The sequence below is a fragment of the Silurus aristotelis genome, assembly GCF_946808225.1.
Source record: "Silurus aristotelis genome assembly, chromosome: 21".
Classification (NCBI taxonomy): Eukaryota; Metazoa; Chordata; class Actinopteri; order Siluriformes; family Siluridae; genus Silurus; species Silurus aristotelis.
The window spans coordinates 11,382,631-11,401,094 of NC_139594.1; the positions used below are offsets into that span (position 1 = coordinate 11,382,631).

At 36.3% G+C, this 18,464-nt stretch overlaps 1 protein-coding gene across 6 annotated transcripts in view; it reads right to left on the reverse strand.

Annotated features, from left to right (window-relative positions):
* The window catches only part of LOC310716659 (uncharacterized protein), a 73,733-nt gene that overhangs the window by 45,039 nt on the left and 10,230 nt on the right, over positions 1-18,464 (reverse strand). For 5 of the 6 annotated variants that reach the window (XM_083523964.1, XM_083523967.1, XM_083523968.1 and 2 more), the window contains exons 10-32: positions 18,084-18,131; positions 17,924-17,992; positions 17,206-17,345; positions 16,990-17,118; positions 15,875-15,932; positions 15,265-15,345; positions 15,105-15,179; positions 14,211-14,263; positions 13,980-14,048; positions 11,610-11,634; positions 11,482-11,493; positions 11,295-11,369; positions 10,939-11,081; positions 10,703-10,804; positions 9,816-9,873; positions 9,675-9,725; positions 9,484-9,546; positions 9,003-9,142; positions 8,790-8,897; positions 8,582-8,639; positions 8,386-8,466; positions 7,214-7,729; positions 6,659-6,733 (exon numbers count right to left, since the gene is read on the reverse strand). In XM_083523964.1, the coding sequence (XP_083380090.1) occupies positions 6,659-6,733; positions 7,214-7,729; positions 8,386-8,466; positions 8,582-8,639; positions 8,790-8,897; positions 9,003-9,142; positions 9,484-9,546; positions 9,675-9,725; positions 9,816-9,873; positions 10,703-10,804; positions 10,939-11,081; positions 11,295-11,369; positions 11,482-11,493; positions 11,610-11,634; positions 13,980-14,048; positions 14,211-14,263; positions 15,105-15,179; positions 15,265-15,345; positions 15,875-15,932; positions 16,990-17,118; positions 17,206-17,345; positions 17,924-17,992; positions 18,084-18,131 (2,229 nt within the window). The remainder of the gene's footprint in view (positions 1-6,658; positions 6,734-7,213; positions 7,730-8,385; positions 8,467-8,581; positions 8,640-8,789; positions 8,898-9,002; positions 9,143-9,483; positions 9,547-9,674; positions 9,726-9,815; positions 9,874-10,702; positions 10,805-10,938; positions 11,082-11,294; positions 11,370-11,481; positions 11,494-11,609; positions 11,635-13,979; positions 14,049-14,210; positions 14,264-15,104; positions 15,180-15,264; positions 15,346-15,874; positions 15,933-16,989; positions 17,119-17,205; positions 17,346-17,923; positions 17,993-18,083; positions 18,132-18,464) is intronic. The other variant, XM_083523965.1, reaches the window with a different exon arrangement.

The following is an 18,464-nucleotide window of genomic DNA, read 5'->3' on the forward strand; positions in this document are numbered from 1 at the left end:
GATAGTCACATGCACAGACTGACCAGTCACAGCCATAAAGCTTTGCAATTCTTTCAAAGTTTCCACTGTCCTCTTATTGGCTCTCTGACCAATGTCCTCCTTGCTTGGTTATCCAGTTTGGACAGATAGCCTAAACTAGACATTGTGTTGATAGCACTTTCCATTTTTTAATGATACTGTAAACAGTACTCTGTGAGATCCCTTCAAAATCTTCTTGTAGCCTTCTTCTAACATGTGCTTTTGTAGCTCTGGACCAATATCTCAAGCAAACATTTATACATTTAAACAACCTGTTTGACCAAAAAAAAAAAAAGAAAAGAAAAGAAAAGACCTCAATATTCAGATTGTGGCAAAATGTAAGGAACATCTGGCCCATTAACACAAAGGATTGTTTAACCAAAAGAATCATGATGCCAAGCATTTCATGTAATTAAAATTCAAAATAAAATTGACATTTGATTAAATTCCACAGTGGTTGGTAAATTTGTTGAGCACAACATACAAGTTTAAAAATACACAAAGATAATTTAAGAAAAAGAGACAATGATGATCAACATTCAACACTCAACATTCCACTAGATCAGAGGTGTCCAAAAGGACCTGTATGGGTGCAGGTTTTCATTCCAAACCAAGCAAGTTCCAACCACACCTAATTTTACCTGTTCAAATCTAATGATATTTATTTTTAATGACTATCATTTGTGGCCCTTGATTGGTTGAAATGAAAACCTGCACCCAAACCAGACTTTTGTGGAAAAGATTGCACACCCCTGCACTAGATCAATAACATTTTACATTAACATTTGGGGAATTATAGTAGTTTAACAAACATTAGGTTACATTGTAGGCATTTCTAAACCATAAAAAAATATGATGGGGGGGGGGGAAATCCAAAGATTCTCAATGTTAGAGATAAGGTCTGGACTCTGGTGGCCAATCCAAGTGAAAAAATTTCTCATGTCCCAATGAATCCTTGCGATGACCTGTCCAACAGCAACAACCCTTTTAACACTGTCCCCACAGGCTTGTAAACTATAGGCACAAGGCAGGATGGATCCATTACTTCACCTACCATTTTTTTTACCCCAACACCCCACTCTAAAACTTGTCTTGATCTTATCCATTGCTCCAGAGTCCAATCTTTATGATCCCTAACAAAACAAAGACCCCCAGGCAGCATCCTATACATGGTTACAGAATTAAGGTTCATTTATATTTGAATCATTCACATGCACAATGCATACAGAAAAAAAAATTAAAATAAAAAAAAAATTTGCTGAAAAATGAAATTTAATGAGATTTAATTAGAGATTTAAGCCCAATAATCTTGATATTCAGCACTTACTCCCCATTCAGCCATAACATTAAAACCATCTGCCTAATACAGTTTCTCTCCAAAGTGAGTACACCCCTTCACATTTCAGCAACCATTTTATTATATATTTTCAAGAGACAAAACTATAGAAATGAAACTTGGATACACTTTCCAGTAGTCAATGTGCAGCTTGTATAGCGGTATAGATTTACTGTCCTCTAAAAAATAACTCAATACAGCCATTGTCAAAACAGTGAGTGAGTGCACCTTAAATGAACATTAAAACTGTGTCCAAAGAGTCAGTATTTTGTGTGAGCATCATTGTTATCTAGCACTGTTTTAATCCTCCTGCGCATCAAATTGACCAGAGTTGCACAAGTTGTTGCTGGGATCCTCTTCCACTCCTCCATAGACATCACGGAACTGATGGATGTTAGAGCATGGCGCTTCACCATGGCGCTCAATAGAGTTTATGTCTGGAGACATTCTTGGCCACTCGATCACCTTCAGATTGCTCAGCAAGGCAGTTGTCTTCTTGGCGGTGTGTTTGGTGTCGTTATTTTGTTGGAAAACCACCGTTCGGCCCAGTTTCTGAAGGGAGGGCATCGTATTCTGATTCAAAATGTCACAGTACATGTTGGAATCTATGTTTCCCTCAATGAACCACAGCTCCTTAGCACCAGCAGCACTCATGCAGCCCCAGACCATGATGGTTCCAGCACCATGCTTGACTGTAGGAAAGACACAATTTTCTTGGTACTCCTTTCCAGGGGGTCACCACACATGCTGGACACCATCTAAGCTTTAACAAGTTTATCTTAGTCCCATCAGACCAAAAGACATGGTTCCAGTGATTCATGCTCTTCAGCAAACTTTTGCTGGCTTTGTGAGCCAGCTTCAGAAGAGCTTTCTTCTGGGATGACAGCCATGCAAACTGACAAGCTGACCTTCCACTTCTGCAACCCCTAAAGCAAGGCTGGCAGCAAACATGTGTCTGTTTTTGAAGTCAGCTTCTGCACTTGACACACAGCACAAGGACTCAACTTTTATCGATCCTTGCGAGGCCTGTTCTAAGTGGAACACATCTTGGAAAACCTCTGTATGACCCTGGACACTGTACTGTAACTCAGTTTCAGGGTGTTACTGATCTTCATATAGCCTTAGCCGTCTTTGTGGAGAGCAACAATTCCAATCCTCAGAGAATTCTTTGCCATGAGGCGCCATGTTGAACAGTGGTCAAGATGAAAGAATTGTACTAAAAACTTTAAATTTTAACTTCTCTAATACAAGATACACAATTGTGTATGGTCCTGTCAAGTAGACAAAAATATGATTAAAAGGACATGTGGCTTTTCATGGTTAAATGAAGTACACCCTAAGCATTGTACTCACTTTTGTTCCAAATAGTTTAACAATAACGGCTTGTTGAGCTATTTTCAGAGGACAGTTAATCTATACTACACATACAAGCTGCATATTGACTACTCTAAAATATACCCTTGAGAACATACTAAAATATTTTCTAAAAATTTGAGAAGTGTACTTACTTTGTGGGTACTGTATGTAGATGCCTCTTGGGTCAACAAAACCACTTGGATACATTGAGACCCCACAATACACTACATTCTAATGCTCAAATCAGCATATGCACTGTGGCTGGTTTGGCTAATGCAACAATTAGTATTCTTCAAACACAATCATATACTTTTTTTTTTTTTTTTTTAGCAGTTTGTGCTTCAAATTCCCAGTACTTTTCATTTTCTGCTTATTGAAGTCACCTTGCCTCACTCTTCATGGCATATAAAAAAAATATCCACACTTCCACACAGCATTTCTTTACAGGACAGTGAGCCAAGTGGACTTAGCCTTTGTTATCATCCTTTTGAACAATCTCTATTGTGGGTGTCTTATACAAATACTTGGTAAATATCAATATAACAAGAGGTAAAAAGCATTCTCACTACCCAATTTTCCTAAATTAGTTTTTGTTAGTACTTGTGCCTATGTGTATATTCAACATTGTATTTCTGGTTATTACCAGGAGAGAAATTATATTTTATTCTTTATTTGCCTGTTCTCGGCTCTAGCAATCAGGTCCTCCTCTGCCTATCAATTTTTGAATCTGGACCAACATCATCTAAAACAACTTGTTGCTCTGCAATTTCCTTGGAAATTCCTCTTTTTCTGTTCTATAGCATACTACCAGTGGCGACTGAATTGCATGCCTCCACAAAAAAAAAAAGGAATTATTAATTGCCCCTCCTGTTATTCTCTTTACCCCAATCCTCCCAAGCTCTTAATTTGAGTCCTGCCAATCCCTCATATTGTCCAACTGACAATAGATGTACCAGCTCTGTTCAATAACCTGCTACCATTATGTTATTAAATCGTATTTCATTATTCAGCTCAGTGTTGCATGCTATTTCTCAGTTTAAAAAAAAAAAAATAATTCCCAGTTTGCCTTCCTAAAGCATCTGGTGCCATCTCTGCCCAAGTGAGTGACACAGCCATGTTGCTATCCACATGTAAGAGAAGGCTAGCTTAATTAGACTAGGCAATTTTCTTCAAATGTTCTATGCTTCAGCTCTGATGCTTACAGTGCTTTGAAAAAGTATTTGTTGAATTTAGGTTTTTTTTGTTGCATATTTGTCACTCTGTGTATCATTTCGATAAAGATAACCTGGGTAAATTAATGCAGTTTTTAAATAATTTCATTTAATAAGGAAAAATAAGCTGTCCAAACCTGCCTGGCCCTATGTAAAAAAAGTAATTTCCCCCATACCTAATAACTGGTTGTGCCAACCTTGGTGGCAACAACTTCAATCAAATGTTTGCGATAACTGGCAATGAGTCTTTCACATCGCTGTGAAGGAAGAATTAATCGTTCCATTAATTATGGCAAGCCGTCCAGGTCCCAAAGCTGCAAAGCAGCAGCCCCAGACCATCACACTAACACCCCCATGTTTGGCTGCTTCTATGTTTTGTTGATGATATGCTGCACTAGTTTTACACCAGCTGTAACAAGACGCACACCTTCCAAAAAGTTCCACTTGAGTCATCAGGCCACAGAACATTTGCCCCAAAGATTTGGGGAGAAACAATGTTTTATGTCAAGTGTCAGATGGCCCTTTGTGTTCTTTTTGGTCAGCAGTGGCGTTCACCTTGCAACTCTCCCATGGATGCCATTTTTGCCTAGTCTCTTATTTCTTAACACTAGCCTTAGAATAGGTAAGTAAGGCCTGCAGTTCTTTAGATGTTGTTCTGTTGTTGTTCCATTATGAGCTTCTGTACGAGTTATCATAATACTAGGTGGCTAGCCACTCCTGGTAAGGTTCACTAAATGTTCCAAGTTTTCTCCATTTGCAAATCAAGGCTCTCACTGTTGTTCGCTGTCCCATAGCCTTAGAAATGGCTTTGTAAGCCTTTCCAGACTGATACGTGTCAATTACTTTGTTGCTCATCTGTTTTTTAATTTAAATTTGAAATTTAAAAACTGCATTTTTGTATATATTTTTTTAAAAGTTATCTTTGTGAAAGATTTCCTTGATGATCTAAATCATTTAAATGTCAAAATTATCAGTGGAGTTAGCATGGGCATGCTTATAGTTCTGTCATTGCCAGAACTATAATAATTTAAGCAATTTGTGAGACTGGACCACATGAGCCATCCTTCACTCTACTTTCAGCTTTGAGTAATAACCCAGTTGCCTGGTTCACCAGTTGTCCTTCCTGAACCACTTTTGCTAGGTGCTAGCTAGCTTCAAGGAACAACTCAACACCTGTTTTGATCCAGTCTTCCTAATCAAAGTCACTCGGATCCTTATGCCTGCCCATTTTTGCTGCTTCCAATATATTAACTGAAACATCGGCCTGATCATTTCATTAAAGTGACTGAACTGATTTGGCATCAAGTGAACAAAGTTCTTCAATTCACCTACCAGTTTTTTGTTTATGTTATGGCTGATCAGTAATTATGGACAATACAATCATAAATTACCTGGATTTAAAATTTTAGTTTTTAGTTGCATTACAGACTAAAGCTTACTGCAACCAAAGACAGCAGATACATTGACAATCAGAAAATCTGGATTTAAATGTCAATGTAAATACTGCTATAGGTCTGAAAATTACCCATAGAAGGACAGCATAAAATGATTCACAAGCCAAAGACAGAGTAACATCAATAAGCTGTAGCAGTATAAAAATGTTGGGTACATCAGTGTTGTATTTGTCTCTACTTTTCTCAGCAGAACCTCTCATGCTCATTCGGGTCAGATGGGTGCGCTGCTTCAGTGACGCCAAAGATTGAGCTCAAACTTGCCATGTATCTCTGGTCATGTCGTATTAGAAGCATCCTCCGCATCTTTGGTCCTGACTGCTCTTAAGCCAGTTTTCCTTCGGTACTTTGTTCTTCTGTTCACATTTAGTCATTGTTCATATAGTCATGTTGTTGTGGCTGATAAACCTCAAGATTTTATACAGAGCAAGACCAGTTATTATTGTACAGGATTTTGATTGTTTATTCAGCCATACCAACCACTGTGGACATTTATACAAATGCAAAGTTTTTGTAACAATCATGTCTCACCAATATAATTGTGATTGCTAGGTAATCTTTATCAGGGCTCAGCTACATGCTTTCTCAGAATAGAAGCAAAGGTATTTGACTGTACACTATGTGGGCAGCCAGCAGACAAACATTGCAGTTTTGTTATTTTTTTCAAATACAAAAACAGCTGATTCCATTATTCATATGTACTTTTCTAAAGTTTATGGGCAGTTTAGAAACTAAAAGTAAGCTATATATTATTTCCATAGGATACATGTCAATATTTGTTCATGGGATTGGATGTATGCAAAGGGTGAATGAGATCACCTGTTTAGATATTTAGTCTTGAAGGTTTCACACCTTGTCCTAGTGCCCAGTCTCTTTTTGTAGAGATATTCACACGGACAAGACATGCACCCAACACAAATCTTTTTCTGGTCTAAACATCAGGAGATATGAAAATCAAAGATCTTTTCTAAAATAAAAATTAGATTTTCTCCTGGTGAACTGGTGCCTGGGCTCAAAGTGCCTCAGTGCACAATGGTTTAGTTTGGTGACTAGCATTATTAATTTTTAATTTTTGTTGCACTTTTACAAGCAAAACTTAGCTTTGCTGAAGGTATGATTCACCTCAAATGAAAGTTTAAACATGGATTTCTCAAATTCCACCTACTTACCATTGTTTATAAGAATTTACCTACATTTACTAATTCCTCTGTCTTTTACCAATTATTGATATTACATTTAATCATATCTAGCTCATCAAACATCAAAGTTTTCTTTGTAGTACTAACCTATTACAGGTTGTCTGTTGGGCATCTTTAGGTAGCACTGAAGTTTTGTGCAAGTTGACAACTGGGTCAGAGGAACTGTGGTAAATATTAAAAAGAAAAAGGTAAGCACCAAAAACAAAAAGGATAGACCACAACATTAAAGTTAATCTAAGACTTTTACTTTAAACCATATAATTACTTTAAGAAATTTTATATGCAACTGCAACAATAATGCCATCCCAGTGTACTGGTGAATACTATGCAAGTACAGTATACTACATTTATTGAGTGCCAGTACAACTTTCTTAAGCCAATCTAATGAATTAGTACTTTATATTAGTGCAACTACAATTAGCACACATTAAATTGTTCTGATGAGACATCAATTAAAATATTACAAAATATTTTAACCAATCAAAGCTGAATATGTTTGAATTTATGCATAATCAAATAGAATATAAAAAAAAAATACACATACATAAACACACACATATAATAAATAAAATGTTAAATGTTATTAAATTAAATATTATACAGTGCCTGTCAAAGTAAAGTATAGAAGTTAATTTTACAGACCTGCTGGGGTTTCTGCCTCCGAGCAAGCCAGAGACTGTGTTGGTTTCTGCAGAGCCTCCACCTCTTTGACAGATTTTTGTGCCAGTTCTACATTCTGCTGTTGAGGTACACTTGAGTCTTGAGTTTGTGGATGTGACATTTTTACATTTGGATCATCATTTGTGGAAATTTGGTCAGGAAATCCTTCTTGCTTCACAGACTTCTCGTCCAATTTCCCCAGCTCTGATTGCTCTTCATGTAGGAATGAAATTGGAGGCTGTGTAGATGCTGAATCTGAATGTGTTGTGGCTAATGAAGATTCATCTGGCCGTACGTGATGTGAAGATATAAATGAGGTTTTTGAAAGCTCTTTGTGATTTGTATGCAAGAGATCAGGATATTCTGAATTTGACTGCTTATTTGTTTTGTTTATGGGTGTATCTGTGCATGCTTCCTCAATGTTTATTTTATTTGTGTCTGGTGGTGTACGCTCTTGTTCTTCACACTGTGAAGAGTTAATCTCCTTGACACTGGAGACTGGGGAAAAAAAAAAAGTTTCAAATTTAATCAATTAAGAAATTATAGAAAAATTCATTCATTCATTCACTTTCTCCCGCTTATCCGTAATTCAGGTCGCGGGGGCAGCAGTCTAAGCAGGCCCCCGCCTTCGACTGCTGCCCAATCCTTACAGCACCGTCCCTTACGGTCCCTCCTGCAGGTGGTGAGCCCACGGGAAGGCGGGCCTACGTCACTCCGACGTCACGGACCTTGATATTTCCCTTGTAAGGGACCCCGGGCGCATAGAGGGTTAAGGGCCTTGCTCAAGGGCCCAAGAGTGGCAGCTTGGCGATACCGGGGCTCAAACCCCAGACCTTCCGATCGGCAACCCAGCGCCTTAACCGCTGGAGCCACCACTCCCCCCCTACTAGAAAAATTCACTGTTCATTAAATTATAAAAAAGCCCTTAAAGTAGCCCCATTATTGTACAACAATAATAATAATAATAATAATAGGCACCATGTATCTACATTCACTTATCATTTTATAAGCTACCCACTATAATATTTTCATTTTTTAGCACAGCACAACTTACTCTAGGCCAGTGCTTTGGTGCTACGTATACACCAGCCCACCTTTATACCCACCATCCATTAGCAAATGACAGACAAAAATGTATAAATGGCTTCACTCACCCAGTCTTGCTCCAGGGACAACAGTAGGTTTAAGTTCTCCCAGTCCTTCATCTTTACAAAGTGCTTGCAACACACTCAAAGCTACAAAATAGCAAAAAAATCCATACTTGAGAGTGTTAACACTAAATAAAGTATTTTATAGTAAACCTTTTCGTCTATGTCAAATCAAATTCACTCGTAGAAGGAAACCACTCACCAGAAGTAAAGGAGCTTTTATCAACTTCGTTAAATTTCCAAATGCTCAAGTCCACTTTCTTAAAAGGAATAAAATAATAATAATAAATAAATAAAGGAATAAAAAAATAATTATGACAATCAACACATTTAAAAATGTGTTACAGCACAATTTATACATTTGCCTTTTTTTTTTTTTTTTTACAAAATTAATATTAATGGGTTCAGACCCGCAAAGTAGTATTAGGAGTGATTTTCTCTGCTTGTTTCCCCAAATCCATGATAAGAGAAACCTGTTCAGAATCTTCTCTCCTCAAGGAACCAGGATGGGCCATATCCTATAGAAACACACATCCAACGAGGTACTGAACGCACCATAATAACAGATCTCTACAAGCTTACTTTACAATAATTTGCTAAATATTTTTATCTGAAATACTTACAAGATAGGTGAACATATGTGGAAATCGCAAAACATGAACAATGGCCTGCCTTTCTGAAAGCTTCTTTTCACACAGCAAGCACAGATAACCACATTTGAAACAATGCTGGGTTGTAGTGTATTTCACCATAAACTGCAGACCTGTGAAATGGTAAAAATGTTACACATTACATATACAGTATCTACACGCATACCATTTGAGTTACACCATTGAATTAGCGTTGCACAAACAAAGCACTTATGCTCTATACCATTTATAAACAAAAAAAAATTTCTGCATAAGACCGCTGCTGACCAAATATCAAGGCGATAGATCAATGTTACTAAAGCCCTAACAATAGTAAGGTACAAAAAAAATTTAAATGGTAGCAGCAATTTGTTCATAAACTAATTAGGACAGGTGCATATAGGAGAAGTAGCCAGTAAGAGTACAGCATTTGTGTGTCATCTACACAACTACCAGAGTAGGCAGTATTGCGTACCAAGCAGCGGAACCTTCCTTTCACAACTGTCAGAGTATAGCTCCAGTGTCATTCGTTTCTCAACTGTAGAACATAAGATAAAACGCTGTTATTGAACTGGCACACAATTCATAAAGTAAACAAAGAAATGTGGGTTTGAATTAACCAAACAAAGCTAAATGCACAGTTTAAAAAAGCAACAACATACTAACCTTCAATACATTTTCTCAGCTTTGGATTATGCTTTCCAATTATTTCCATGCCTGGAAGGTACAGGCGAATCACAGAAATGCATTAGCAGTATATTTTTGTCTCTCATTTGCTCTGACAGCAAAAATGATTCGAATTCTTACATTTTTCATACGTTAGGTTATGGAGTCCTGTAAACTGCCGAGGTGAAAGCTCACACACCTGGGGATTACACAGTTTTCATTAATACATTTGTAGTATTTAGTCTTCCTTATAGACACAGACTTTACACATACATTGCTTCACCAAGTACAAAAAGTATCACTGTTGGTTAGTTGATGGCAATCTCACACCCTCATATCACACAAATAGATGGAAGCTGAGCAATTGCAGATTAAAGTGGTAATACCAGTACACAGAGACTACTTGCTGATGACTATGTTGGGATACATAACCATGTGCTCTAAACCTATCATCAAATCAATGGACTCATTACTGTTGAAGATTTAATTCACCGTGTTCATGTTTTTCACACGTTAACGTGTTAACGACATGGGCTGAACACGCTATTGCAAATAACTTTATTCATTCTAGAATACAGCCTCTGCAGAGGAGTGCTCCTCAACCCTTACATACACAAATTTATAGTACATTCATGTTTCCCACCATATCACCTTAAGGTTTTACAGGTCACACAGTTTCCAAAGATGTTAAGTCAGCAAGACCTTACAAGAGACGCCAGGCTCTACAATACTTCTCACTATATCTCTGTATAGCTATATCTAAATAATGATTAGACACAATGATTTAACATTATTCGGTAATGATTACACATTGGTTGATTCCACAAAAGTCCAAAATAGTCCATCTTAACTGCAAATAAGCTGGGGATGACAAATTTTGTTTGTATATTGGAAAAACAAGGGACAGGCCTTTTTTACCAGCTGCCTTTGCATGAAAGAAAAATTAATTGAATGCGCGAGACAAAATGCAAACAAATAAAATTATACCACATGGCAAACTATGAAATGTAAACAAATTAGTTACTTACTTGCAGGACCATTTTTTGTTTTCCCTGATTCTGTTCTTCTTCTTTTGCACACTGGTCCAAGTTTTGGGAACCAAGATATACAAGATCTGGTTTGGAGTATGCCTATTAAGAAAAATAATAATAAATAGCAGGAGTAATCAATATTTGTACATTTTTCCAAAGTAAAGGTATAGTTGTACTATCATGTGTAAACAAGGCATTCTTAACCAGAATAATTTGTTAAAGAACATGCTTACAAAGACATTTAAGTAGTGCTGCGTGGATGTAAGGTGTATTGACACCGAGGAGACAGGGATGTTAAGCTCACACGCATGGCAGAGGTAGAATGGTTTACTAACTGCACTGTTCCTCTGTACAAACACAGTAAGCAGTGACAGGCCTGGGGGAAAAATATTGTGCGTGTTCAAGTTGCAATATTTTGAGAAAAGAAAAGAAAAAAAAAACACGCATAATTACAAAGAAATGAATGCAACATCAATCAAACACATTAATCACTGATTAAATTATAGATTATATAAATTACTGTAACCTATTTGTATACAAAATGACAACAAAATACAATCATATACTGTAAAAATTTCATACATCTCACCTATTAGTGGACGAAATGATTTACTGGTATGGCGGTTCCACAAGTCCTGATACACTTTAATCTTAGACATGGCTCCTAACCAGAAAGATCAACATTTACATTTTTGGATTATTTCTTTATTAAAAAGTATTTTTTTTAAGTGGTGGCTTTAATCTTTGATTAAACATTTTTAAAGAAATGCACCTACCCTGAAACCGGACTAAAAAAAAAAAAGAACATAAGATATAGAAATGATTAGTCAATATCAGCAAGGAAGCACTACTAAATCTCAACACCAACATCACAAGTAAAATGAAAATTTCTTTAGAATATTACCTGGTCCGAACAACTCAATTAGTTTCTGTAGTAACATATAAAAAACAGGAAAATAATTAGTAAGCACTTAAAACGGCTTCAACAAGCATACTGGGTTTAAATACACAGAGTTACGAACTTATTATCAACACCCACACATTGGCACATGACACAGCGGGGTCAGTGGCATGGCAAGTATGAATAAAAAGACATTCAGACCCACTTCACTTTGAGTTTTATGTTGCAGCCTGATACTACAGTTGCTCAAATAGGTTTTTTCCTCTTATTTCTAATCCGGTCCAATCAATAAACTTTTCCACGGGTGAACTCTAACAAGTTGTAGAAACATTTCAGCAATGTTTCACAAAATGCATATTATAAAATGCAAATTGAGCAAGTAGAAAAAAATCTGAATCAAATCAGTACTTGGTGTGATTACCCTTGGTGTGATTACCCTAAAGATAAACTAGCATCAATTCTTATATGTGCACACTTTGTACACCCACACAAAGTCAGGATTTTTCCATCCAATCACTCTGATTAACCAAATGCTAATTACTATCAATTTCTTATATAGGTTGGAAACACTTATTAATTGAAACAAACAGCGGTATGCTTAAAACTGGGTGAGGAACAGCCAAATTCTGCTATTAAGGTGAGGCTGCGGAAGACGGTTTCATGTCGCAGATCATACACTAATTCAAGTCTGAGCACAGCAACAAGACACAAGGTACTTGTACTGAATGTCATGGACAATATAATGCTAAGCATAAGCAACAAACTAAGTTCAGGATCCAGCGTTGGGGTGTCAAACAAGAAGGACTGAATGTGTTTTTAGGTGCTTCCATGAAACTGCTTACTCACTTTGAGTAAGATTACTCACTTTGAGTAATCACTATATACCCTCTTCTGCAATTTGTATAACCAACCTTTTTGTAACATTTTATAACTACTAGAACCACCATTATCTTCAAATAACTATGTCAAATTGGAAAGAACCTAAAGAGCAAATGCAAATCGCACAAATGATAAACAAAAAGAACACCATTTCATTAATTTTGCACTGCTTGTCTAATACACCATGTCTACAGCAGCGGGAGAATGAGCTACATACCGATCATGTGGTTTTTTTTTTCTCCATGGGCAATACTGTATGCAACTTTAAATGAAGCAATTTTTGCTTTGCTGTAAACTGATGCAGATTTTACCATTAGGTATTCATCCAGTTATCATTAAGATAGGTCAAGTGACTTATGGACGTGACTGGAGCGTATTGTATGAAGTGGCTTATTGATGTGACTGGAGCATGTGTACATGTCTTCTTAATTTGTTAGGTCTTATCTTATGTTAGCGGTTTAAGACAAAGGCAAACACAGGTCTTTCCTCTGCCCCCACCAGATTAACCATGAATTTAAGCTCTCTATGTTAAAGTATGTTTATTGGCCTGCTTAAGTTAACTTGCCATCAGTAACAGTTATTTTCACACAATGGTTCCACTTTTACCTCCTGGTACCCAAACTTATGCTTTAAAAACCTTGCATTAATGACCTAATTTATTGTTTGTGCTTGCTTTGAGTATATGGATTTTATTTTTAACAGAGAAAAATTCGTGAAGATTGATGAACACTGGTTCACACAAAAAATAAATAAATAATAATAATAGTCCAGCAGTTCATTGCGCACCACCTGTCATGTCCTTCTTCCCCACTAGAGGGAAATGCGCCACACTTTGAAAGTACACTGAAGTAATTTCAAAACGTTATGAACAATTCTCAGCAAAGAGAAGAGCAAGGAGTCCTAGAAGTAAATTTTGGCCCCCACAGAGATAAACATCATGTCTGTCTGGGATTTTTCCAAAAACTGTGTGCAAGTGTGCCTAGAAACATTTATGCTTTTTTGTAGGCAAAGGGTTGTCACACAAAATATACTGATTTGATTTGGATTTCTCTTCTATTCTTTTAACTTTCATTTTGTTTATTGATCTATTTGCACGTCTATTTTCAAAGTAATATTTTCTTAATTTATAGTAACCACACCTGCCTAAAACTAAAAAACATCTGCCAGAGTAGAGTCCGTCTTTTACACACACACACACACACACACACACCCACACACACACACCCACCCACACCCACCCACACCCACCCACACCCACACCCACACCCACACCCACACCCACACCCACACACACACCCACACCCACACCCACACCCACACCCACACCCACACCCACACCCACACCCACACCCACACCCACACACACCCACACCCACACACCCACACACCCACACACCCACACACCCACACACCCACACACCCACACACTCACACACTCACACACTCACACACTCACACACTCACACACTCACACACTCACACCAAGAAACCCACCTGTTTGTGTTTTTCTCTACTAATGTGTAGCTTGTAATCTTTTATAAAGTTTAGCGTCTGGTCACATTCCTATGGCAGACATCCAGAAAATAAATAAATCATTTCATCAACAGTCATTAAAATTTAAATGCAAAGACCTGTTGGAAAATTATCAATATATTAGAACAAAAAATACAAAACATGCAAGAAAAAAAAAATAAACCTCTGAAAATGGAAAATAATGTTACTTACTACACACAGAATTTTGTATGATGCCTCATCTTTAGTTTGAGTGACAGAAGCTTCTGTAACAAAGGTAATAAATGTTATAGGATGTTATATTCTCTTTCCCTGCCTCACTAAGTTTTATGTATGGCTTATCATTTATGAGATATTATATGTCCCCAAGGATTCTAACGAGTTTTTATCACTGCATCATTAAGAGCATACTAACCAACTCAATCACTCTATGGTATGGAGGCTCCACTGTGTAAACTACTGCACTACTATCCTATTTATATGTATCTACATATAAACACACACACACACACACACACCTTACTTTATATCTTGCCTATTATTTCACATCACATCTCTCACACACACACACACACACACACACACACACACACACACACACACACACACACACACACACACACACACACACACACACACACATATATATACACACACACACACACATACATACACACACACACACACACACACCCCATGTGTGTGTAATTGCTACTTTTTGCGCTTCTGGTAGATGCTAAACTGCATTTTGTTGCCATGTACCTGTATTATGCAATGACAATAAAGCTGTCTCTATCTATATATCTATATGGAATTTCTTTTTGAAGATCAACCCTGTCTTTGCTTCCCTCCAATTAGTAATATCTATCATTACTTTGAGTTCTAAACTGGTTTCACTTAACTCTAGTCATTTTAAATATTTGAATAGAGAAGACTAAGGGGGATTAATTCCAGATGCACTGGAAAAAAAAAAAACGGTTAGTTTTAATGCTTTTCATCTCATACTAATAAGCTTTACTAGAAAACAACTGAAACGGTTTGTGATGCCCTCAAACATTAAGACATTTGTTTGTCCTCTTGACAGGGGTAAAAAGAATACTATTGTACCGATTTGTGTTTTCTCCTCTTGGTGCTCTGTTGAGCCCTCTGTGGTTGCTGTTTTGGCAGATGGCTCATGGTCCTCTGGTGAATGTCAAACAGCAGGTTAAATGCATCAATCTCAGAAGACTAGATCAAATGAGTGACTAAATAAATAAATGTGACTTACTGATCTGTGCTCCGGGTATAATACTAAAATTTAGTTCAGTCTGGTTTCTTTTTCTCCATATTGCCTGCAGCTTTCCCAAGGCTAAACAAACAGACACCCATCACTTAAAATATGAGAATATAGAAAGGGCAAAAAATAAATAAATAAAAATACACACAAAAAATTCCTATCCTTCCCTTCTTGTTTACTTTTCACTTTTGCTAACCTTTTTTTTTTACTAAAACTTGTTTTTTACTAAAAGTTGTAGACAACATCAGCAGCAGAATTGAAAAGATTTCATGTTAGTCTACTTTTGCATTCGTGTGTAGGGACATCCCTTCCAAAGTTTGCAAGGAAGTTGATCAGTGGACTTTGGTTTAATCATCCAATACAGTTAACTTTCCTGGCTAAAATCAATCAACACAGCCAGTACAAATAGCATATACACTAATGTTTGTACAAATTGGTTAGTCTCACTTATATCAACTAGTTGACTTTAAAAGTCAACATCGTACACATTCAAATCACAACATATGTAATAAAAGTTCTGTTGTGGCTTCAAGTTGTAAAGTGTACTGAACCATGACTGCAGTACTTGATTTAAATGTCCCTAATGTCAGTATTATCTTACCGCTTGTGTAGCTTGAGGAGTGAATCTCCTTAAAGCTTTCCAAATCCAGAGTTATGCTCTAAAAGATAATGTGGAACAAATTTGTTAACCCAACCACAGTTATGTACAAATGTGCAGACCAGGGGAAAAAAAATTAAATAAAATACACATGCATGCATTATACACACACACACGCGACTGTTTTTAGCTCAAGGAAGAAACTGATCACTTTAAACAAGTCCTCTAGAAACATAATGAATGTAAACAAGTGTTAATAAAGATTAACAGTAAGGCCCCATGCCTTTAATATAACGATGGTAGGAGAAATATTACACAAGTTAAAGATCCTGGACAGATGTGTTTGAACAAAAAACAAATTGATACACACACTGTTGTGTTGCACTATTCTGTTGTGTTAGAATAAAGCTTCAATCAAATTAGGGTAAATCTCGAAACAGGATATTCTCATAGGTTTCATTTGATTTGAATGTTAAGTATAGCTCTTCAGACAGAGGAATACAAGAGTTCTGTTTCGGCCTTTTACCCATCTGTGTGAAAGTCTACCCAATATATAGCATGTTTTAGGTGATTTATTTGCCAGAGTTAAGGGGCTGCTTGGCTCAGTGTATGATAATAGGGTCTTTCATATGACAATGTGTACCACTTATCCATGTACTCACATACTTATGGCATGGCAACAAGCCAGACAACCCATTAACAAGGTACACTTACAAATAATAAAAATCAGCATAAGGAAAATAACAGAATTTATGTATAGAGAAGGTAAAAGAAAATCAAACCGTTTCAGAGTCCCACCAGAACTAAACAAGTACGTCATATATAAACAATAAAAAAAAAAATAAAAAAAGCCTTTTATCCTAAGACAGAAAAATAGATTAGACTATAATTATTTGTTGCCTCACATCATATGAATGGACATGCATCCAAGTTAATATACAGCTTTCCGACTATATATCAGCTACGAGTATCCTTAAGGTCTCACAAAACGCTTTGATTTAGTGGGATTTTTGCCATTTTACTCAGTGACATTTTGTGATTAAAATATATTATACCTTTAACAAGACCTTAAATGTTTTAATCATCAGTTAAAAAAAAAAATTTTTTTACTACATTACATGTATTTCTGCTGGAGGGCAAAGAGTCTGTGCACGATTGGCCAGACAAAGAATCTTCTTGTGGAAACTGTAAGAATAATGACTGTATTTGCTCTTTGAAGAGTCCAAAATTGCTGGTTGAGCAGCTTCCTAAAAAAGGAAAAAAAACGGCAGAGCAAAAACTCAGTAAGATAGTCATTGCATTTAAATTAATATATTTTAGACATAGGCACTCACCAGATACGAATAAACATGATCAAAGCTGATGCAATGCGAGATGCATTGTGTGGCTGAAAGTTGTTTCTTGCAAAGAATACAGAGATATCCATAAAATCCCTCTTTCTTCAGACATGAGTACTCAAGCAGTAGGTTCAGACCTGGAAGAAAAAAAAAAAAAAAAAAAAAAAAAAAAAAAAGAAAGGCCATAACATCAAAGACAGAGACATCTTCAAGATATAGAATGCTATGAATCATTAGTTGAAGTACTAGATGCTATGTTACTAGCTACAGACATTGAAATTCACAGCATGAAGATCAAACACTGTTCTGCACAACTCCCTTTTATGTCGTCACATTCGAGACCAAATTTAAACTAGTCAAGTCAGCAGATGAAAATTTAATTTCCACTACATTCTCCTTTTCGCATGTAATTCTTAAGTCTGCCATTTTTAAAGCCCAAAATTTAAATGTGCTAGGCTACAGGGGTTTAAAACAATGATGTATGTATGTGCAAGAATTTTAATTGACCTGATACATATATAAGATACAATTACACTAGCTGAAAAACTTTTGATCAATTGTATTCTGCTCAAATCGTTGTAGATGTTTAATGTTAAAACAGCTGTTAAATGTTAATGTTAACAGCTGTTAATGTTAAAACTTTAATTTGTTTATAGGAAATTACATCCCATTTAAAACATATTCTTGACCAGTGCTGTATGTAAACATGTCATACCCAATAATGGATTAGTTCTGGCAGGTTCAGCAATGTACTCCTGAATGGATTTCCTCAGTGGTAAACCAGCTGGGTAGAGATAAAATAATAATAAATTATTATTTTTATTATTATATTATTAAATATAAACACAGACATGAGAATAGGTGAAAAATTTTACCTTTGACACATTCCATTAACTTGTCTGTTTTGGAAAACTCTGCCATGACTTGGGGGGACAAAAAACAAAAAAGGTTGTTAAGTCAGAGCGCTATGATTCTGTCATTAAGAGGGACTTTTTTTTCTTAATTTTTAGTTCATATAAATCAGCATTTCATTATATTACTAAAGTAGGTTTGGAACCAGACTGCAACGGTTCCATGACCATTGAGCAGAAAAACTACATACAACACGATGGAGTATAATGCTACAGAAAATAACAAATAACGAGTTGGTGTGATGCTACCCAAAGGTTGTGGAAAACAAAAACCAGTGTGAGGCCCATCTTGATACTAACAATGACAAATGTTTTTTTTTTTTTTTTTGTATAGTCAAAAAAAAA